This window comes from Vidua chalybeata, chromosome 12 (assembly GCF_026979565.1).
Source record: "Vidua chalybeata isolate OUT-0048 chromosome 12, bVidCha1 merged haplotype, whole genome shotgun sequence".
NCBI classification, from domain to species: domain Eukaryota; kingdom Metazoa; phylum Chordata; class Aves; order Passeriformes; family Viduidae; genus Vidua; species Vidua chalybeata.
In genome coordinates, this window is record NC_071541.1 from 11039441 (window position 1) to 11060871 (window position 21431).

Here is a 21431-nt window from a genome sequence, read left to right on the forward strand (position 1 = left end):
TCTGTTGCTAGTGTGGATCCTACCCTTAAAATGCAACACCTCACTCCCAGCCTCACTGTCCCCACCAGCTCTTGAAGACCAGGGCCAAGGTGTTGCTGTGGGTCACAGCTCACTGTGAGGATGGTTTAGGGATCACCTTTGACAGAGACCAACAAAATTAACGGGACCAAAGAAACCAGTGCTGGGCAGTTCACCTGAGATGAACTCCATCAGATGAAATACAGAAGGAGACCACTGAGATGTGGCCAGGGGGTCCCTCAGGTTGATGAAGGGCAGCCTGTTCCCCAAATATGACTGTGCCCACCCTGCCAGCCCTTATGCAGTTTGTTCACTGCATAAGGGACCTGACTGAGGGGAGCTCTGAGGGCTCTCCATGGAAGCCAAGCTGGAGAAGGGCAGCTGCATGCCTGTGTTGATATGTTGGGAGCAGGCTGAGACAAGCCAGCTAATTCCCAAACTGTCTTACTGACTAGATCTAGCTCATCAGGCACCTAATATTGTGCATTTTTCAGTACTTGTCTCTATTTATCCACCTCCCTTTCCCTGAGGTGTCTCATTAAGAGTCTGATAAATGCTACTACAGGGTCCTCCTGAAAGCACCAGCCCTCACTGGCTCCCCACGCTGCTGGCCCTGGGCATGAGGGGCTGTCCTGTGCCTGTCCCCATCCCTCACCCCAGTGTATTTTGCTCTGCTCAGGGCAGGTTTGCTGAGAGCTGATCCAGTAGCTGGGCACGTGGCTGTCTGTCTCATTTACATGTACAATTACTGCAGTTTGGGGCACTTTCCCTGCTGGCAAGCTGTCTGTTGTGATACTCTCCAGCTACTCCACAGCCTTCTCCTGCTGTTGCTGCCACCTGTAATCCTCACTGTCCAGAGAAAGGTGAGAACAGCCTCGTGGGTCTCCTCTGGTGGGACCAACCCAGAAGAGGGCATGAGCACATCCTCAAGTCTCTTCCAGTTTAACTCAAGTGACTCAAGAAGTGGAGTTTCAACCACTTGTCAAGGAGATGAATCCCAGTGTAACAAATTTCTCAGCCAGCAAGTTCATCAGGCCCGCTGTGTATGTTTTTCTTCTAATGGTGCACATAGATCAGACCTTTCTCCTGCTGCTACTACCCAGAGACTGGAGGTGTTTTCCAACACGTAAGTTATGGTGTAGCCAAGGACTTTTTTATAAAGAGGCATTGCCCTGGTTCCACCATCCCCACACCTCTCACCTGCTACTCCTCATCCTCAGACCTGCTCCACAACTGGTAATGTGCCCAGAAGCCTCTCTGAAGGGGGACAAGGACAGTAGCTTCTGAACATGGCCCAGTCCAGCCAGAGACATGTCAAGGATGTCAGGTCACACACACAAATAATTTCCCCAAACCCTGCTGTGGGTGTTCATAGGCTGTGCACTGCACTTTGCTCAGCCAAAGCATAACCCTGTTCACTTCAAGGAGCCTTGGAGGAGTTTATCCACAAGGAGAGCTACTCCTGCCTGTCCCACCAAGTTCACAGAGCCCAAAGAGCTTTCTGCCAGTGTTCTACTTGATCCCACTGGCCACTGCTGATGCAAAAGGGCCCTGCAGGGCAAAGCCCTGGCACAAAGGGGCAGTGGGAGGTTTGACATCTCCCTGTGACCAGCACATCTCTTCTCCTCTCCCACCTCTGGCAAGCAATCTCCAGCATGCTAGATAGATTTTTATAGATACAGGCTATTCCTCGACAGAGGCAAAAAGCCAAGTGCATGTAAGTGATATTATAAATCACCTCTCGCTGACAATCACTTGAGTTCTGCTGAGACTCCTGCTCACTCTCATCTCTTGGCTGGAAATAGTTCAAACCCTCTTTATCTTAATGAGGGATGAAATCCCACAAAAACAGCAGTGTGCCACCCAGTGTGCCACCAACACCAGGCAGGATCCCAAGAAACAGCCCTGCTGCCTGACAAATCAGCAGCAGGATTGCAGGCATCATTGACCCATCAAAGTCATCCCAAAGTTGCAGCAGGACTGAGCCTGGGGTCCATGCACTGGAGGGGCTGCTGTGTAATCTGCATGGAAACTGGTGCAGCTGTAGCAGGTGGAAGCACTGGTGCTGATGGAATAGATGTTCTCAAAATGCACCAGTGGTAAAAACAAAGCTTACACTGTGGTGTCCTCTTCCCCTACCCTGACAAATTTGAAACAGGTGAATTCAAGCTAAAAGGCTCTGCAGCCTCATGCAGGTGCAGTGGAGAGCTCTGTCCCTGGCTGTCAACAAGCCCCTCAAGGCATCCATCCCCACCAGGGCATCTTTGTCAGGGGAAGCAGCAGCAGAAGTGGAGATACCTGCAGGAAACAATTCCCCTACCCCAGAACCTCAGTGTTGGAGAAATGAAGGAAAAGCAGTGGTATTACATGAAGAGCACAACTCATCAAACTACAGCTCAGAGAGGCAGAAACAGCCCCTGATCACAGCCATGCCTACAGAAGGATCAGCTCTAAGGGCTTTTTCCTCCTGAGTAACACAAGCAAAGGCAAGAAGAGAGGAATGGGGACCACTCCATTTATCTTTCCTCAGGGCACCATTGTTAAAATCTCAAACCCACTATGCATTAAGCAATCCCGATCTGGATTTCATTTCCCAATCTCAACTATTTCCCAAAAAGGAGACCAGAAGTGCATCTCAGAAAACCAGGATGGAAATGGAGATCTGGGAAGCAATCCTCCCTCTGGGAGGGAGCAGCAATGCTCAGGAGCATGTCAGCCTGGGCTTTGGGTAGCATGCTACCTGGCCCAGTGAGGCAGGAACCACCTCCCTGTCCCTTCCCAAACTCACCTTCAGAAACTTGTACAGCAGAAATGTGAACCAATTTGTCAGCATCTTCTCTGCCACTGACTCCGTTCTGTTGGGAAGGTAGAGAGCAAAGCCATCAGCTGAGAATATTAAAGGTCTCTGATCTCACCCATTGCCACCTCACCCTTAGACTATAGCTAAATTATTTTTGGCTTTAAAAGGCTTCATCTGGAAAGGAGGCTCAAAGCAAGGTGCACAAGCAGGCAGCACAAGCTCTGCTGGAAAGCCTGCCCATCAGCAGCCCCCCAGGAGAGAAAAGCAAATTGGTCTCCAGTGTATTTGGAGAACTGCAACAAGTCAAGCTCAACTTGTCCCACTGGGAGTCTCACCAGGAGATGAGAAGCTTTCTGCTTTTCCCTGGTACCTTCTACTTCAATGTACTTTGTTTCTTCTATGATGTCCCATTGGAACCAGGCAGCTTTCTCCACAGGAGGATTGTATGAGGCACCTAAGCCAAGTACAATATCTCCAAATGTAGCTCAGGCTCCTCAGCTAAAGTACAACCTGAAAGAAGGGCTGAGGTTGCAGGCAAAGACAGATCTAGCTGGAAGCCCCTTTTGCCACCTGGGAGCTGCTGTTGCCTTCTGGTCCTGCAGTGCCTCAGTACTGCCATTGCCCTGATGCAGGCCACCAGTACTGGTGACATGGGACTTCCCTGCAACTCCTAAAGCAGCCCTTGATCTGTAAAGCATCAAAGTCCAGGGCCCACAGTAGTGCAAGAGGACATTAACCACCATCAGTCCACTGGTACGTGGCCTTTGTTAAAGCTACAACTAGATTTCAGTCTGGAAACTTTGACCCAAATATGTTTTTGATCAAACTTATCCTCACTACTAATTCAGCTGAAAACAAGGGCATTAAAGAAGGAGGGAGTAAGAGCAGTGGTTGGAAACTTAACCTGTTTTCCATGTACTTTTTGGAACACAGACACTGTGCCAGGCTTGGAAACCCTTCCATGCCTGCATGGTGAAGTTTAGGGTTGCTGTGTGTCTCCTTGGAGTGGAGTGATCATTCAGGAGTTTGCAAGTGTACACTGCTGCACCCACTTGCTTCAAAAGAAATTTAAAAATGGAGCTGTGCCTCTCAGCTTTTGGATATGCAGTTAAAGGAAGCAGGCAAAGCTGCCTTGAGAAAACCTATGTATTACCCCTAGTTTCCTAAAGCACAGTTCAAATTCAGGTGCCAAAGCAGCATAGCAGGGAAGGTCCAGGGAGTTGCCTGTGTCTGCTGAGGACAATGCACAAAAGGGAGAGCAGGATCCCTCAGGATGGGTGTGAAATGTGTGAATAGAATGAGGGTACTGCAGCCAGGATGTGCCACAGCACATAGAGAGAGGGACATGGAGGCATGGAGGGAGCTGAGGGTGACACCAGACCCTGGTGAACCCTGCAGCCCTACAGGTGCAGCTGACGTGCCCGTCTCTGCACCACACCTTATCTCTCTGCCATAAGATTAAAACTCCCCTTAACATGTCCATTATTTTTAACATGGCCTTCACTCCTAAAATCTTCAGCTTATCCACCCATTAATTATCAGATCAGCAAATGCAGATGGTCCTGAAAGCACAGGCAATACTAATAACCTCAGGGACATGGCTGCATTCCTCTTGCATCAGGGAAACAAATACAAATGGTTGACTCAAGAAACAAAATCCAGAAGGAACCAAAATGTTAGAGCCACCAGAAGGAGTCCCACTGCCCAACTGCAATGCCATGCTCAGCAGATGGGCCAGGAGCAGTTCCCAAAGACCAGATGGCTGGGGCAAGAAATCCACTTTCCCAGAGTTTATTCAAGCTGACTCGATGTCATATGGTCCCTTCCAAGGTTTTCTCTTGTGCTAATGGGGCTTAGCCCTTTTTGCCCTCCCTGGAATAGCACAGCCCTCCTTAAACCATTTGAGGACAGCATTACCTTAGCCTTCAGGGAAGGGAAGGCTCCATGCCCCCACGAGGAAAGAATAATCCACCACAGGGAAAAAAAAAAGGGAGAAGGAAAGGGACATGGAGAGAAAGCCAAGGGAGAAGTGGACTGCAGCTATTTAGCAGTCATCCTCCCTGGCCCTAGAAATGACCTGACAAGCCCATAATGCTTATCTGAAGTGCCACCACTCAGGCTCTGGAGGATGTTTGTCTTTATCCATGATAGAGCCAGATGCCACAGCAATGGGGGGATTATCCAACAACCAAATAAATAAGTAGCAGCTCTCCCCAGTTAGATCAATGCTAATCCAGTTGCCCTGGGCAGTAAGCACACTCTCACACCCAACAGCAAAGCTAATCAAACAGATAGAGAAGCACAGCTCTCTGCACCGTGGCTTCAAGAACAGTGTCTCTTTGTTAAATATCACTCAGGGAGGCAGCAGCAAGGTGCTGGCCAGGGGACTTATCCCTGTCCTAACTGCAATGGCCCTCGAGCTGGTGGAGGCTGGGCTCTGCCCCTGTGCCGCTGCCACAGCTCAGTCACTGCTGCTGCCGGCCTCCTCATGATGCCTTTTATTTATATTTTATTGATTTACTTCAGGAGCTGGGAATGCATTCTAAATATTTCAGCAAAACCTGGTGTTATGGAGGATTGGAAGAGAACAGCCTAAGAATGCAGTCAGGAGACAGGGATGGGGAACAGCAGTTGGCACCTCCAAGACCCACCCCACTCCCAGACAGTCATCATCAGCACAACACACCCACTCTGACACACTGCTAATGAGATGCTTTAAGACATTAAGGGCACCCTTGTAATGTGATAAATGAAGCAGAGAGAGTAAGAAAGCAACGTGCCTAATGAGACGGGCAACACGAATCTAACTGGGACCAGCTCACATCTGGGTCTTCTCCAGGTGTTTCCCCATGGCCAAGCATACAAAACCTGACAGGCTTTGTCCAGTCTGGCCATGCCATGAACATCAGTTTATCTTTGAAAGATGCCCTGGGTTTCTTGAGCCTTTCTGGTAATATGCCAGCCCTGTGCCTCTCAGCCATCCTTGCATCTCTGCCAAATGTGGTAAGCACATAATGTGCTTACCACAGCCAAAGGCTGGTGGCACCAGGCTGCAGGATGTTGGGATGGGAAGGCACCACATGGCGTGCAAAGGAAGAAGATGGCACGTCAGGCCTCGAGCTGAACCAGTGGAGCTTATTAATAGTTTTTGTTCAGGACTTGGTGTATCTTTCAATATTCATCAGCCCGTGATGAAGGAGAGCTCAGAGCTATCGTTAAATATTGATGGGGCAGGCAGACTCACGGCAGGGCTTGGCAGGCTGCCTCCTGCTTGCACTTCCCCCAGCCCCAGCGAGACTCCCAGCTTGCAGAGATCTGAGTGACTTTCCCAGGAAAACCCCCATGTGACTGTCAAGGCAGGTAAGCCCTGAGGAGACAGCAGGGAAGGAAGGACTCCTGCCTGCTGCCAGCCCACAGAGGCACCCATGCAGCCACCAGGCAAGGCAAGACTGCCCCACATGCCAAGTGATGTGGGGGACCACCTGGCCACCTTCCCTTCTCCAGGTGACCTACAGCAACACTCCACAGTGCCTGGCACCAGCATGTACCCTACCTGCACCAGCCTGAACAGCTGGCGAGCACCTTGCTGTTTCCTGGCCAGGCAGCATGAGCCCACACAGGCCAAACTGGAGTGAGAACATCCCACGGGTGCTCCTGAGTTGGCTGGGGCCAGGTAGTACCACATCCCTCTCATACTTGCACACAGACAAGCAAGGAAATGCTTGACCACAAACTCAGTGCTCTCACTGCCACAGCCAACACCAAAGCCATCACTGGTGGCATCCCCAAAGGACACGGGCTCATGTCACTGTGCTCAGACGTGCCTGGGCACTGTCCCACAGCTCCAGCCTCTCAGGGGGACACTCACCTCCGCAAAAGCAGCTTGGGGTGGTTCTTGCTCTCCAAGTTCTTCTCAATAAGGTCGGACAGGAGCTGTTTCAGCACCCCTGTGGCATACTCCATCTCGCCCTGCAGTGCTGTCATGATGAGCGAGGCCACGTTGCCGCGGTCCCGCATGGAGAAGCTCCGCTGGGCCTCCAGAGTACGGATGAAGGTCAGCAAGAAGTGCTTCTTGTTCAGGAGCTGACCAAAGAGGGTCAAGGACTTCTCCACATTAGCCTGGACCTGCAAGGATAGAGCAAAGCTGAGAGACAGGAATGATGGGGAGGGTGATGAGAAGGTGGCTGGACAGAACCACACCCTCAATTCACTCTCAATCCCACAATAGGAAATGATGAAAAAGAGTCAAAAAGCAGCTGAACTAGGTCTCTCCCTACTACCCTACTATCTAGCTTCCCCTTTGGTGATCAGTCTCAGTTCCTCCAGAAGAGTTACCTAGTTTGTAACATCCCAGCATCAGGTTAACACAGTCTCAGGGCATCAATGTATATATATATGTCTGTATAGACACACCCTTCCACACAAAGACTCTCTCCCACCTGTGTGCAGACACAAACACACTTCTCTCCCATAAACAAACACTCCTCTCCCAAGCACACACACAAATTATAATTTTCAATTTCAGCTAACAAGCAGCTCAATTCCCACCCAAGTCACTGCAACATGCGCTTTGGGTATTACATAGAAAGCAAATAAAGCCACAACCCCAAGCTCCACCAGCAGCAAACCTGCCTGGTTTGGGGGGAATGGATTTCAGATAGGGAAATAACAGCAGAAATCTGTCTCTGTTCCACTGCAGATACACCCTAAAAAAGTCTCTGTACTCATGAGACATTTGAAGTGGTATTTCTGGCCATATTTGCCCACATAGGACCCAGCAGGGATTGGCTCGGCTGCTTTCACACCTGCATTGCCATCAGCAGCCCAGGTCTGGCCAGCCCTAACCATATTTGTTATCAGAAATTAATATTTTTACAATACTCCATTTTCTCCATTAGAAAATATGCTTTCCTCTGAATAAAAGCCTTCCTGTGATAAAACATCAGGTTTTTTTCTTTAATTCCCCCCCGTGTCTTCCTGATTGGGAGAATAAGCATTAAATTTAGCTTCTTGTCGGTATTTGGAGACAAAACAACACTTTTCATTTCAAAACACCAACTCAAAATGAAGAACAGAGTTTTGACACATCAAATCATTTCATTTCAATCAAAACTTTGGATTGGTGCTCCTCAGTTCAGTGAAATTCCTTGCAGTTGTAACTTCCCTCTCCAAAATACTGGAGAGTTTGTTTTTTTTTTTTTGTCCCGCTGGAGAAAAAATCTGTTTCCCACCCAAGTCTTTGTCAATTCAAAGCTCCCATGTTCAACTTGCTGATCATTAGCAGAAATAAATGAACAATACTCAGTTAAATATTTAATCAGGCTTAAATTCTCATAAAGCAGCCAGCCTCCCCCTAAACCCTGCAGAGGAAGGGAGCTGGTACCGGTGCTCACTGTGGATTAGCATGTGCATGAGCAAGCTTCCTTCCGTCACTTGCAATAGCTAATGTTACACTCTGAGTAAAGAGACAAATAAAAGCAAACCTGATTAAATTATATGAAGCTTACACAACTCTAGTTGCTTTATTTAATCTCTTTTGGGGATTTTTTTTCCCCCTTCGCAAATTTAACCCCTCGCTTCCCAGGCCAGGCTGAGCTGGTGTGCTCTCTCAGGCAGGATTTTTTGAGTTAGGAGCTGGAAATGGACAAAGTCCACCCAGCCTGCCACAGCAAACGCAAAATTCCTCCTCTGATACCCTTTTTGATACCCTTTCCACTTTCGCTCTTTAGGGAAAATCTTTAAGAGCAAGAGCAGAGGTGAGAGGAGAGCCAGGCATCTGCACAGACAGGAAGGGCTGTGCCCCAGGGAGACTTACACGCCTGCTTTGGCTCTGAGCATCCGGAAACCTGAGCTGCAAAGGGAAATCCATGGAAACAGGGTCCCCACCATCCTCCAGAGCTGGGATTAGGGGCTGGGGAAACAGAGCAGGCAGAAGGCCAGGGCCCACGCCATAGCCATGCTGCCGTACAACACCAGCACGTGCACTTGCAGTTGGTAAGAGCTTGTTGTGCTGTAATTAGTGACCGTGCATCTTGCAGCAGGGCCAATTACTTCTCCTAAATACATTGTGAAGCCCACGTCGACATTAATTACTGTGCTGGGTCAGCAGTGAGGGGAAGGGAAGGTCACCCCCCTCCTTCCTCTTGTAATCAAGAGTGGCCTCAGCAGCCCAGCACACAAGAAGCAATTGCTATGCAATTGCATGCACTAAATTATACAGAGGTGGGGAGGACAGGAGAAGAGAAGGAGCTGGTTTGGGGAGCAGAGGAAGGATGCCAAGGATGGGTTCTGCATGGGGAAATGGAGCCAAGCAAGCAGGCGATGTCAGACAACCCTGCTAAAAACAAGCGACCAGTCAGGCATCAAACAAACCCAATTGAATAAAGCAAGTGCTGTAGAAAATGACAGCAGCAATGATATTAATATAAATATTGATATTAATGTCAGAGAACGCAGTAACCATTTGGCAGCCAGTCCACATCCGCGCCGGCTGCCACGTGGAGAGATGCACCACGCCGGGCCAGCATCCAACCAAAGCATCTCTCCAGCCTGGGGGCACAGGGGCTCGTGCAGGGGACTGTGCAGGGGCACATCCCCAATGTGAAACACTACAGAGACAGACAGACAGACCCACACCTCCATCTCTTTCAGCACAGGGTGGTCTTCTATCCCCGGGAAGAGAACCCGCATGGCGTAGGTGCGGTAATCCAGAAAGGGGATGCCAGCCCCATCCAGGTCGTTGGTCAGCTCGTTGATGTCTGTCTGCAGCTCAGCAAAGGCTAGGGTGGGAAAAGCAGAATTAAACAACACATCCTGGAATCTCAGCACACAGCATTGGCACTCAACCCCTCATCACACCCCCAGCACCCCACGGGAGGACCCTCCCCTCCCCAAGGCATGAATATTCTCAGCATTTCTCTTCCTGGCAGGCTGTGATTGCTGTCCCCATCTCACAGATGGAGAAATTGAGTTGCAGAGTGTGGGGATGACATCCCCGGAATAAATGAAGTGGCAGATTTGGGAACAGAACTGCCAGGTCCCAGGGGGGTCAAATCCCCCCTGCCCAGCGCTTGCAGCCTCCCAGGGATGCTGGGGGCAGGGAGGAACAGCAAGGTTTGAACAAAAACAGAGCTTCTTGAGGAAAATGTTAGCCTAAACCACAAGATTGCCCTAATTTCTTTTTGACCTAAATACTACTTGAGAGAAGAGCTTGAACACACCCACCCCAGAACCTCACGATCCCAGCAGAGGCAGCTGTGACTCCCAGGGGAACATAATCCAGGGGGGTCCTGAACCTCTAATTGCACCTACAGGGAAAAGCTGATGGGAGAAGAGTCCTGGAAATGCACCAGGGAAGGGGGTTGGGGTGGGGGGAGAAAACCCTCAGAAAAATCAAATTAACAGCACTTTAAAGGGAGCTGAAAGCCAGGCAGAGGACTGCAGGCTCGTCAGCCTGATGAGAAAAAACAAACCGTCAGCTTGAAAGGCGTGCTATCTTATCTGTAACTAGTGGGACTAGAAAAGAGAAAAGGCAGGGAAGAGATTGTGCCTTTTAATTAAAAGCAGATCCTTTTATCTGCCAGCTGTGGAAGACAAGACACCATCCCCTCCACCAGCTCCCTCCCCTCTCCCTGTCACCAGTGCCATCCACAGGCATGTGAAGGGATGGGGACTTGGGGGAGCAAAGGTTTGTCTTTCTTTCCCCTTTTTATTATCTCGTTTTCAGTGCCTGCTTCATTCACAGTGTCCGGGCTGCTTGTGGCTGTGGCTGGCAGGGTCAGGGCCTCTGGAGCCAGCTCAGGGGGATAATGGGCAATTAGGTTTTATCAGCAGTATCATACAAGGAATTCTGTCCCATTTCACAGCTTCTGTCTGTCACATAATGAGAGATCCACTGCCCACTCACAGGAAGCCATCGCTACCCTGCTTACTCTTTCTCCCACTTGGAGAAATGGAGAAGAACTTCTTAACTGGAAAAATCCCCAAATCCCACCTAAAAAGAGTTCACTTCCACTGACAAAGCAGCTCTGCCATTCCCATTCCCTTTCTGAAAGGCAGTAAGGAAAGGGTAGGAGCACACTGAGCCTTGGAGCAGTAAGAAACACCCAAAGACCCCCATGCTGATGGCAAAGGGACCCCTCACCCTCTTTGCACTCCAGGGCCACCCGGGACTCCAGGTTGTCCATCTGCAGCTGGAGACGTTTCAGGGTCCGGTCAGCATCCCGGGACTTGCGCTTGTAGGCGATGAGGACGATGATGATGATGAGGAGGAGCAGGCCGCCGCCGCCACCGATGCCGATGATGGCGGGCAGGGTGAGCAGGCTGTCTGAGTAGATCTGCAGCGTCCCCGGCGAGAACTCGAACCCTCCAGCCTTGATCTGCAACACAGCAGGGGAAGAATGGACTGGCTGTCAGGGAATATCTGCCACAGGTAGCCCTCCCTGCTGTGCCCACCATGCTGGGAACCGGGGCATGACTCCCAGCCCATGGCACGAATGACGTGGACAAATGCAGGTATGGCAGGGGCTGGTCTGGAGCAGTGTGAGGCACTTTAATGGCATGCAGCACACATGCTGCCAGTGCACGTGGAGCAGGCAGAGAGTTTGATGTCTCATTCAGACAACATTACAGTAACAGATGGGATGTAAAGCGAGTTTCCCCACGGATGGGGAGCCTGGGGAGGACTGTGCTGGGTCCCTTTTAACACAGCAGAGTCCTGGAGTGTGAGCACTGCTGCACTACAACCCCACAAACAAAGGACCCTGCCTTGCAGCACGTGCCAGCACTGAGTGGGAGAGGTGGGAAACCCCCCTGCCTTCCATTCAGTGCCAGCCAGGGCACAGTAACACCAAGCTGAGTGTGGGGGAGGGTGATAAAGTATTTGGTCTTACCAAACATGTAATTAGGAAGAGGAATGCCTAGGGAGCAGGAAGATGACTCCTGAGTAACGCTCCTGCTCGTACACCTATTATCTGGTCCTCATTCAAGGACGAGCACACAGCAGGGCTGGTGCTGGGATAAAGACTGACATTTTGAGACACATGAGGCACAAGGAGCAAAGGCACCAGTGTCAGCACTTACTGTGACTTTGTGTTGGCCAGTGAGGTTGGGGGACTCGCAGAGGAGCTGTGTCTCAGACACCGTGAGGGTGCAGGGAGTGTCTCCAATCAGCACCGTGTAGTTGAGGCGGGAGTTACCAGCAGCTGGTGGGAGCAGGTTCCTGCCCTTTGAGGGAACAAGGAATGAGACTGTCAGTTTTCATGCAATGGGGAATGTTTAAATGCCACCTCCACAGAGGGACATGTCCCTTCCTCTGCCCCCAGGCACAGACTCTTTACCTTGAGGATGAGGGGAGAGCTGGGCTTCAGCTCCAGCATCCCCGTGGGGCTGAGTGGCTCAAAGACAGGGTCTGGGTAGTAGACGAAATTGGTGGTGTTGATGATCAGCAGGGCCTGGACGTTATCCATGACAAAGCCGATCTCATCCGGGCGGTCGCCAAGCTCCGGAGGGCTCCGCACAGGGTTGTCAATGGAGGGAGCGTAGCACACCATGGTGGTGTCATTGTAGACAGTGCAGTTCTGCAGGAGGCACAGAACGAGGTCAGACCCGCTCCCAACAAGGTGGGCAGGATCAGACCCCACAAGGACTCCTGAAAGCAGCAGCTCTGGACACAGGGGATGAGCTCTTTCTGTCAGTATCCTATAGACATCCCACAAACCTCCCACCAGTTTTGAATGCTGAGATCTCAACCCTCTCCTGAAAGCACCTCGCTGGACGCTCTGCAGAGAGATTGGTGCCTCTCTTTGGGGCAGCAGCCCCTGGACCTCAGCCTCTCCAGACCGTCACATCTGAAGGGCAAAGGGTGCACTTTCTACCCTGCGTTGCACACTTTCTGCCCTGCGTCCCTCCTCTTTGTGCTCTGCCCCCAGCCCCAGCCAGCACCACTTACATTCTCCCTTTCAGAGCTGGAGTACTTGGCCCGGATCCTGGGCTCTTTGATGGTGGCCAGGTTGGTGCCAGTCACAGTCAGCAATGTCCCACCACTAGAGACATGGAAGCAGTGGATTAGGAAAGGCAGCTTAGTGCTGGATCCCCAATTTTAGGAAGGAAGCAGCCATCATCTCCAGGCAGATGCCCATCTGCCCCAGCCTGGGTGAGCCACCATGCCCCAAGTATCTCTTATCCCACCCACGTTGCATGGCTGGCAGAACCTGGCATGTACCAATGTCAAATCATTTCAGCTGACTCAAGGGCCAACTAGAGATATAAAACCTGGTAATTAACACTGACATCCCACCCTGTGTGAAGGTTTAGGGTCTGAAGATGGCTCTCAAGCTAAAGTCAACTAAGCATTCACAACAGGAAAGCATCCCAAGAAGTACAAGCTCCTCTCTGCCACCCTTTCTCCACCACAGAGGTATGGGTGACAGGAGAGGCTGAACTCTGCCAGGTTTTCTCCATGACTTGGTGTTAAAAGCCCCGTGCTCCCAGAGACCTTGCCCATGCCTCTGGGGAGCTTGCTCCTCAGCAACAGCCTGGGGAAGGTTTCCCTTGGCACTAGCTCTTAATGCATTCCTTCGCCTCCTCTCCAGCCAATTCAAGCCTTTTAGAAAAATATGTAAACATTTCAAAAAATCCCCCGATGGGAAATATTTTAATTTTATTTGCCGCCACCAAATGTCAAGCTGAAATTAAGCAGATCCAAAGCGCTCTCTGCTCTTGCCCCCTGCCAGGCTGAGCACTGTAGGCCAGGAGTTAGCAGGGCCCTGGTGCCAAGCCATTGCTCACACTCCTCCTGCCACATCTCTGGAGTGCAGCCTGGCAGTTATCACAGCACTGAGATGTGACCATCAGGAGCAGGAAATCCCTGTGGGAAACAGTCCCCCATGCATCCCACAAGCTCCTTGCAATTCACCTGTTGATGCTCCATTCAGGATCAATCTTCTGGATGGTGGGGTCCTCTGTGTAGTTGTACTTTACCTCCGGGTTGCTCAGCTCTGCCCGGTTGATGTTGATGAGGATGGGGGAGCCACCAGGGGTGTGCCCTGGGGGGGTCCTGCACCGAATCTCACGGGCGCTTCTCCTGCGGCAGAAACACACAACCTGTCAGTGCCTGGGCAGGAGGGAGGTCAGGGCAGCCAAGGAGCCCCCTGCCCCAGCCCCTCTCCCCTTCTGAAACAGCTGGGGGGCGAAGAGAGAAAGGAGGAAAAAAAGAAAGAACAAAAATCCAAGAAATGAAACAAAAGGCAGCCAGGAAAGACTGAGCAGCTCCTGAGCGTTCCCATCGTGCGGCGGCTGCAAACAGCAGCGATTAGGGCTGATAACCAGTAATTACCGCAGGAAAATATTTAAAGAGCCGCTCCATTATCATCCCTAATCTAAAAATTATCCACTTCATGCCTCAGGGCTTTGTGCTTTTAGAGAAAAATCTCTGTTCTTAGGGCTCTTCCTGCAGCCTCTGACACATAGAGGTTTCAAGAGGAGACACCTTTGGCCACCCAGGGGGTTTGGCTCCCACGGTTTCTCCTGGCTTCCTAGCCCAGGCCTCTTGCTGCTGCTCTGTCTGGGGGCCCCACTGCTTTTGAAGGTGCCTGTTGCCCAACCTCCACCACCCTCTGTGCCCCTCACCATGAAAAAGCACAGGGCCGTCCCCCGATGGTCACGGAGACGTTGCTGCCGGCATTGAGGTGGGTGCCTTCGATGGCGATCCAGGTGCCACCAGAGAGAGGACCCCGGGCTGGGACAACACGGGAGAAAGTGGGCATCTGTCAAAGGAAAAGGGCATCCCTGGAGTCAGGCTGGGAACTGAAACCCACATCCCGAGGCAGCTCCAACCAGGTGACAGGGCCACAGAGGAGAGGGACCTATGAGACAGCAGCTGGGCACAGTACTAAAGCCTGGCAGTGCCAGCAGGACAGTGGGGAGGCAGAGCAGTGGCAGCTTTGGAGAAATTCAATCATCATGACTCAATGCCTGACCAGAGAACCACTGCCTCCCCCTCAGGAAAATGATGGCAAATTTTCCAACTCAGCCAGAAAACCACCCAAAACCACCCAGCATCACCTCCCTTTCGAGGTGACAGACCTGTCCCCAGCACGGGACTTACCACAAAGGTGAAGGTCTTGGGGGATATGGCCCGGTAGCTGGGTGTGCAGTCACGGATGCACACTTCTACCCGTGCCTCATGCACCTTGCTCAGGCTGGCATCTCCAATTTCACACACAATCCTAAGAGATAAGAGTAAGAAACTCTCAGTGTCCTGGCACCAAGACACTCCTGTGCAAAGTAAAGGTCTCAGGTGCCAGCAGATCCAAGCGAAACCAAGGTGGTGGCAGTTGACACTGCCAGCCCCAAAGCCTTTGAGCTCTTCCCAGAGCAACCATAACCAGCAGATACTTCCCTCCCAGTTCAGCCCAGTCAGATCTTTGCAGCCACAGGCAGCATTTGAACACCATCACTGCTGTCCCTAACCCTCCTGAGGTGATTTGGAGCACGCCCACCCCTCGCCAGGCACTTACTGCTCGGCACTGATGTACTCGCTCTCGATGGGGATGCACACCACTTTGCCCACTCGGACTCCCCAGCGAACATCTTCAAACTTCAGGCCCAGGTTCTCGCCAGTGATGGTCAGACGGGTCCCTCCTTGTCTGGGGCCGGTCTCAGGGAACAACTAGGAGAGAGCATGGTCTGTTACCAGGATGCAGAGCCGCAGGGACACCTCACTTGGGCAGGCTGCAGCCCAGGCAGCTGCAGGATGTGTGTTACAAGCAGTAAGGAGCAGGCAGGTGTTGAGAAATGCCAGCACATCTGTAAGCTGCCCACAGAGCAGGAAAGACCACCCCAGTGACAGCTGTATGCACAAAATCTCCCCAGGAACAAGCCAGGAGACATGAGATGTGTCCAAGCAGGGGGCTGGGATATGGACACCCTGCTGCAGGCACAGCCATCTCCTAGGTGACAAGGATACAAGAGTTGAAGGAGACAGGGCAGCTTCAGCCATGAACCAGCAAGGAAGTCCCTGGATGTGCCTGGCTTTTGGCCAGGTCCCAGGTGCCCAGGGATGAGATTCCCATGTCCAAGATGTCCTCAAAGGAGAAAGCATCTCCAACAGGTCCCTGCAGAGGTGAAATGGCAGGCGGGGGGAAATTTCTCTTCACCAGCAAACCCTTTTCTGAGGCCAGTTGGGAAGGGAGGGGACCTCAGCACAGCACCATGCCTCATTTACCAGGATGATGCCCAATAACGCAGACAGGTGTGGCCTGACAGACAGTGGCAGAATGAGGGATGAACAGAGGTGTGGGCCCTGTTCCAAGGTACGTGGGGATGCTGCCTCTAACCAGGCAATTACAGGCAGTTTTACATCGGTGATTGCTGGCCCACCTGCAGCACTAACTGGGATGAATGGCAGAGCTGCATGCCCTGAGTGGGCCCAGGGACACAGCTGGGTCCCCAATGACACGAAGACACAGCAGAGAAGGAGTTACAGGCAGCAGGAGAAGGAGAGGGGAATGTGGGCTGGGTCAGTCCAGGAAGAAATCACACCCTGACCCAGGGGAAGGGATGGTTCTGTTGCAGGTGACGGCCTCCTCTGCTCTCCTGGCTGAGAGCAGCCTCTTCTCCCCTCTAGCACTGGCAGGCACCTCTGCCTGACTAAGCCCAGCTCCTGGACAGGTTCAAGCCATGACCAAGCACGTGTAAGCTCTTTCCATTCTTGGCAAATCTGGGCAGCTGTAGCCTTGGGGCCTGAGCTAGATGGATCCTCCTCCTCCTCCTCCTCCTCCTCGTGAAGGGCTCATTCTTAAACATCATCTCCACAGCAAGGAAAAGTGGATGTGCTGAGGATGGGAAACATGCAGCAGTGGACACTGTCCACATCATCAACCCTGATGGACGGCATGGAGCCAAGGGCTGTTTCAGCATAGTCCTACTACAGCCACTGCCACTGGGATTAACTTCTGCCCTCTGGATTCACACTGGGCTGGTGACCTTCAGCACACACGAACTCAGACAGGAGCACCCAGTCCCCTTCCACACAAGCATCCTGCAGGACATGTCCCAGGCCAGCATCAGAGCTAGGACTGCTGCCTGAGCCCTGGGTCATGCCAAGGCAGTCACAGCTCACTATTTACACAGCAACAAAACCCTCTGGGGCTGTGGGGAACCACTGTTTGCCTAAACCTTGTTCAGCTCCTGCCCAAGTCTGGGATTGGAGCTCGTTCTAGCAGCTGCAGCCAGCAGCAGGTTGGGTCTTCCCCTTAAGAAAAGCTGTGGCAGGGTGGCTGGCAAGAAGCGGCTGTTTGTTTGGTGTTTCCAAATGAGTGTTAAAAGCTGCTCCAGCGTGTTCGAGTCCCCCTCCTCCGCAGCAAAGCTGACAAGGGCCACGTGTTCGGGGAGGAAGGAGCCCAGGAACAAAATGACATCGTTGGCCACCCAGCACAGGGAGGTCACAGCTAAACAAGGTGTGTGGGAGGGGGGAGCTGCCAAGGAGAGCAATAGCTGCTCAACCCCCCCTTTCCCCTCTCCACCTCCGGACCCCTGGCCCCAACAAACAATGCTGCTTTTCTCCTAATTGGTTTCATAGGGTCCTTTTACATCAACAAGCAAGCAGCTCCAGCAGGTACAAGCAGCTGGCTTGCTCTCAGCTCCGGTGGCCACAGCACAGCCAGGAGATGCAGAGGCCAAGGGGTACCCCCTTCCCAAGGGAAAGGATGTCACTCTGAGGGTCACAGTGAGCACTAGGCAAGACACCACAGAGGTTTGGAAGGGGCTTGTCCCCACCACTGAACAACAGGTAAATGATTCAAGGCTGAAGAATCATGGTCATCTCCCAGCCCAGCCCCACCACCCATGAAGGCACCTGCACTCCGGTGAGCTGGCCAGGAAGGAGGCTCCACCTCCTCAAGAAACCACTGTAGGAGACTCTTCTCCCCCATTGGCCTATGCTGCCCTCTCTGCACTAGGCTTTTCTCTGGACCATTTGCAAGCATGCCCACAGCCCAGATGTGGGACTGGGGTAGTGGGAGGCAGCAGGCAACAGGCAGGCTACAGGAGCAGCATCACACCAACAACTACTGCACATCCACACTGACAGCCACCTCCCAGGGCACTGACACAGAGCAGTGCCAAGGTCAAGCCCACCTGCTAACAAATCTGTTCCTGCTACACCTGCAATTACTGTAAAATCTCATAATGATTCAGGGTGGGAGAGCTGTTAGCATCAGCTCTGGACCAACTGCTGTGACCAATGCTGGGCACCATCAGCTGCTGGGAAGCTGCTGTGAGTGGTGTGTGTGTAAATTCCTGCAGCCCTGGTCACCTGAACACAAGAGGACCAGGCCTCACAGCAAGGCCACCCTAGCCATGACCTGCCCCACAGCATTCTCCATTCCCATCATCCCTAGGGGTCCAGATTTGGGAAGGTCAGCCTGAGCACAGTGGGAAGCTGACAGGGAGCCCTGCAGCTCTGCACACAACAGCAAACTTCCATGTAGGGATGCAGGCTCTGAGGTTCAATCCCACTTTCTCAGGAAAGGATCCCTTCTCCTGCCAGAACTCCACCAGCTCCAGGCAACTCTGCAGGCAGTGCTCTTTGCAGGCAGGAATGTGCCTAGCAGGGCTGTTCCCCTCTCTCTCCACATGGCTGCCACCCAGCACACTGCAGGGCCCATCCATGTGAGAGGCAGGCAGCATGCACTGGGAAAAGCCAAGACTCTCATTTCCAGCTTCCATCAGATAAGGCACTGAAACCCAAACAAATCAGATCCTGTGCTAAGACTCCAGTAATTAACACCTTTGAGGCCTGGCCAGCCGTGGGTTAGCAGAAGGTATCCAGCTGAAATACCCACCAGTCCCTCCTTATGAACCTGGATCCCAGCCCAACAGGCATGTGAATATTAATATACACAATCTTAAAAGCAAAGGTCATAAAAGCTGTCAGGGAAATGGGATGATGATGATGAACTACTGGCCCCAGTGCACACGGCAACACAAGAAGCAACGTAGAGCTTTCCTGGATCCCTCAGTCATGTGCAGGAGGGGTCAGAATTTTGGAAATGAGCCAAAAAGTCCAGTGCACAGGGGTGGTGGAGAGAGGATTTTAGGCTTGGAAATGAAACTGGTGTCGAAAACCACTCGATTACTAAACACTGAGTAGATCTGGCTGCTGTGAGCTGCCCCTGGAGAGCCCCATCCCCATCTCCATCCCCCATCACAGTCCCTCGGCACAGGGCATCACCAGCCACCCATCCCCACATACCTTGGTGATCTTGGGGTCGGTGCAGCGGCTGTTGCCGCTGCTGGCGTGCATCCAGCTGTTCTCGTAGGCCAGGCAGTGCTGGCGCAGGGAGCAGCGCCGCTCCGACACGCACCAGCCGCACTCGAAGCGCGGGTCGGCCTTGAGGCACAGCCCGCAGCTCTCCCGCAGCGCCGAGCACTTGTACAGGTGGGCTGCAATGGCAGGAGGAGGGCTGGGTCAGCACAGGCCCCCCAGCCCATGGGAAAAGGTTTTGGGGGAAAAAAGGCACCTGCTCTTGCCCCTTCTCATCAACTCCCAGTAAGACAAACCCTCACAAGCAGGAGCCAGCAGCATCCTGGACTCAACACCAAAGTAGAGTGCCTCCCAAAGCTTCTTGGAAAAAGCCTCTTGTTTAGAAACCCACCAAAGCATGGTGCAAACTATGGTCAGAGCCAGAGCAGGCTGGAGGCTGAGGGGGCACTGGGCCAGGTCCCATCCCTCACTCACCCTGGATATTCTGGGGGTTGTCAATGACAAAGTTCCCATTCCAGACCACAGACAAGTTGACGGGCAGGTCACTGATGTCATTCCCTTCGTAGAAATACTGCAGGAGGAAACAGAAGGAGGCAGATCCTGTTAATTATTGAGACAAAATGTCCTGGTGGCAAGGTGCATAGAGAGACATACAATCCCATTGCATGGATGTCTCCCATCAGTCCAGGGGAGACGGATGGGGTCCTGGCTGGGACTTGCTGGCTAGGGACAAACAGGTCTGACAGTCACTCATCAAAGTGTCAGTCACAGCACATGAAACCAGTGGGCTGGACTGACAAAAAAAAAGATAAAGCAGCAGAACAGAGGGTTTGTAAATAGACCCAAAGCCCATCAACCCAAAGGTCTGAAGCTGCTGCTGCTGAAAGAGGAAGAAACAGATGGTGCCTCCACAGCACAGATGTACTTCTCCCCACAAGGCTCCTGAGCCCTTCTCCATGTCCTCCCCACTCCAGGGATGCTCAGTTGGATATCTGGGATTATGGTCATCACTAGAGAAGCTTGGGGAGGACAGGCTGGGCACATCACAGGAGTGGATTCAGTAGAGTCACCTTCCACAGCTGGTGGGAGGATGTCCCTCACAGTCCCCTCCAGCCCCATCACCCATAACAAAATGACAAAGCTGTGGCCACATGGCTGTGGGTGGGACAGAGCCAAGGACCACTCCACTGTCACATTAGCCCTCAGAAAAATCTCAGGAGAGAGCACTCCTCCCTCCATACCACACCCCGAGATGCCCCACTCCGAGCTCCACACTGTGCTTGGACATTGGCTGCTCTCCATTTCAGGACTGGAACTACCACCCTGAGTTTCCATGTAGGAAGGTGACACCAAGGAATCCTACCCCCCCAGCTTTAGGGGACCCAAATCTCAGGCCCTTGGACCTGCTGCTGTCCAGACAAATCCACCTCAATTTCTCCTTCTGTCCTGTCCAGCACCTTCTCCCCACCCAGACCCCTCTCCCCTGCCTCAAATTCTGAGTCCCAGCCCCAGCAGCACCATCAGTATTCCCTGCAAAGCCCCTGCATGCAGACAGAGAGGTTTAATCGATACGGAGGCAGGAAGGCATTTGGAACCATCCCTGACAGCTAATGACCTCCTTCGGCAAGAGATTCCCCGCTCCTCGCCTGAGAAAATGACAGGCGTGTCAGGAGAGATTAAATGAATGATTCATGGGTTGCTGGAGTTTGTTAGAGAGCAGTGGATGCACTGGCAGTGGTTCACCCGGCCATGGGCTGGCCACAGCCCTGCCACCGCCTCCAGCCAGTCCCAGCATCACCTTTCCAGCTCCAGGCTGTACCAAGAGGAGGTGGCCTCAGCATCTGCTCCAGCACTGCCTCAGCTGCTGCCCCACACAGGACCCTCTGCAGTGGGTCTGTTCGACTCAACCCCTCCCCAAGGCCAGGTATGTACCCATGAAGGAGGCCAGTGTGCCCTGGAAAAAACAACACTTCAGTCTTTTCACCTGGCCATCAAAGCTGGTCCCTTCTGTGCTGAGTCTCCCAGACAGGCATCACCAGTCCAGCATCAGACATGGCACCAAAATGGGGCACATGCCCAGTGTGAGACCTGGCTATGGCAACACACCCCTCCCTCAGCGCTACAGGCTGCCAATGAGAGCCACACCTGGTCCTCCATTACAGCTTTTTCTTGGTGATCCCTTGCCCACAAGCCACCCCACCAAAACACAGGGTGGAGGACCCCAAAACGCAGCCCTCCCCAGGAAGGAAGGCTGCTGCTGGTCAGCTGCACACAGCTGTTGTCAGACATAACACAGCCAGCTGCAAATCCAAGAGCTCCACCACCATCTCCTCTCTACAGGCAGAG

General features: G+C 52.5%; 1 protein-coding gene across 1 annotated transcript in view; it reads right to left on the bottom strand.

Moving 5' to 3' along the window:
- Positions 1–21431, bottom strand: part of PLXNA1 (plexin A1) — a 115388-nt gene that overhangs the window by 18316 nt on the left and 75641 nt on the right. The window contains exons 11-23 of the mRNA XM_053953591.1: positions 19560–19656; positions 19074–19264; positions 15337–15488; positions 14925–15045; positions 14447–14583; positions 13734–13901; positions 12768–12861; positions 12157–12396; positions 11900–12043; positions 10962–11196; positions 9455–9597; positions 6687–6943; positions 2807–2873 (exon numbers count right to left, since the gene is read on the bottom strand). Of these exons, the coding sequence (XP_053809566.1) occupies positions 2807–2873; positions 6687–6943; positions 9455–9597; positions 10962–11196; positions 11900–12043; positions 12157–12396; positions 12768–12861; positions 13734–13901; positions 14447–14583; positions 14925–15045; positions 15337–15488; positions 19074–19264; positions 19560–19656 (2046 nt within the window). The remainder of the gene's footprint in view (positions 1–2806; positions 2874–6686; positions 6944–9454; positions 9598–10961; positions 11197–11899; positions 12044–12156; positions 12397–12767; positions 12862–13733; positions 13902–14446; positions 14584–14924; positions 15046–15336; positions 15489–19073; positions 19265–19559; positions 19657–21431) is intronic.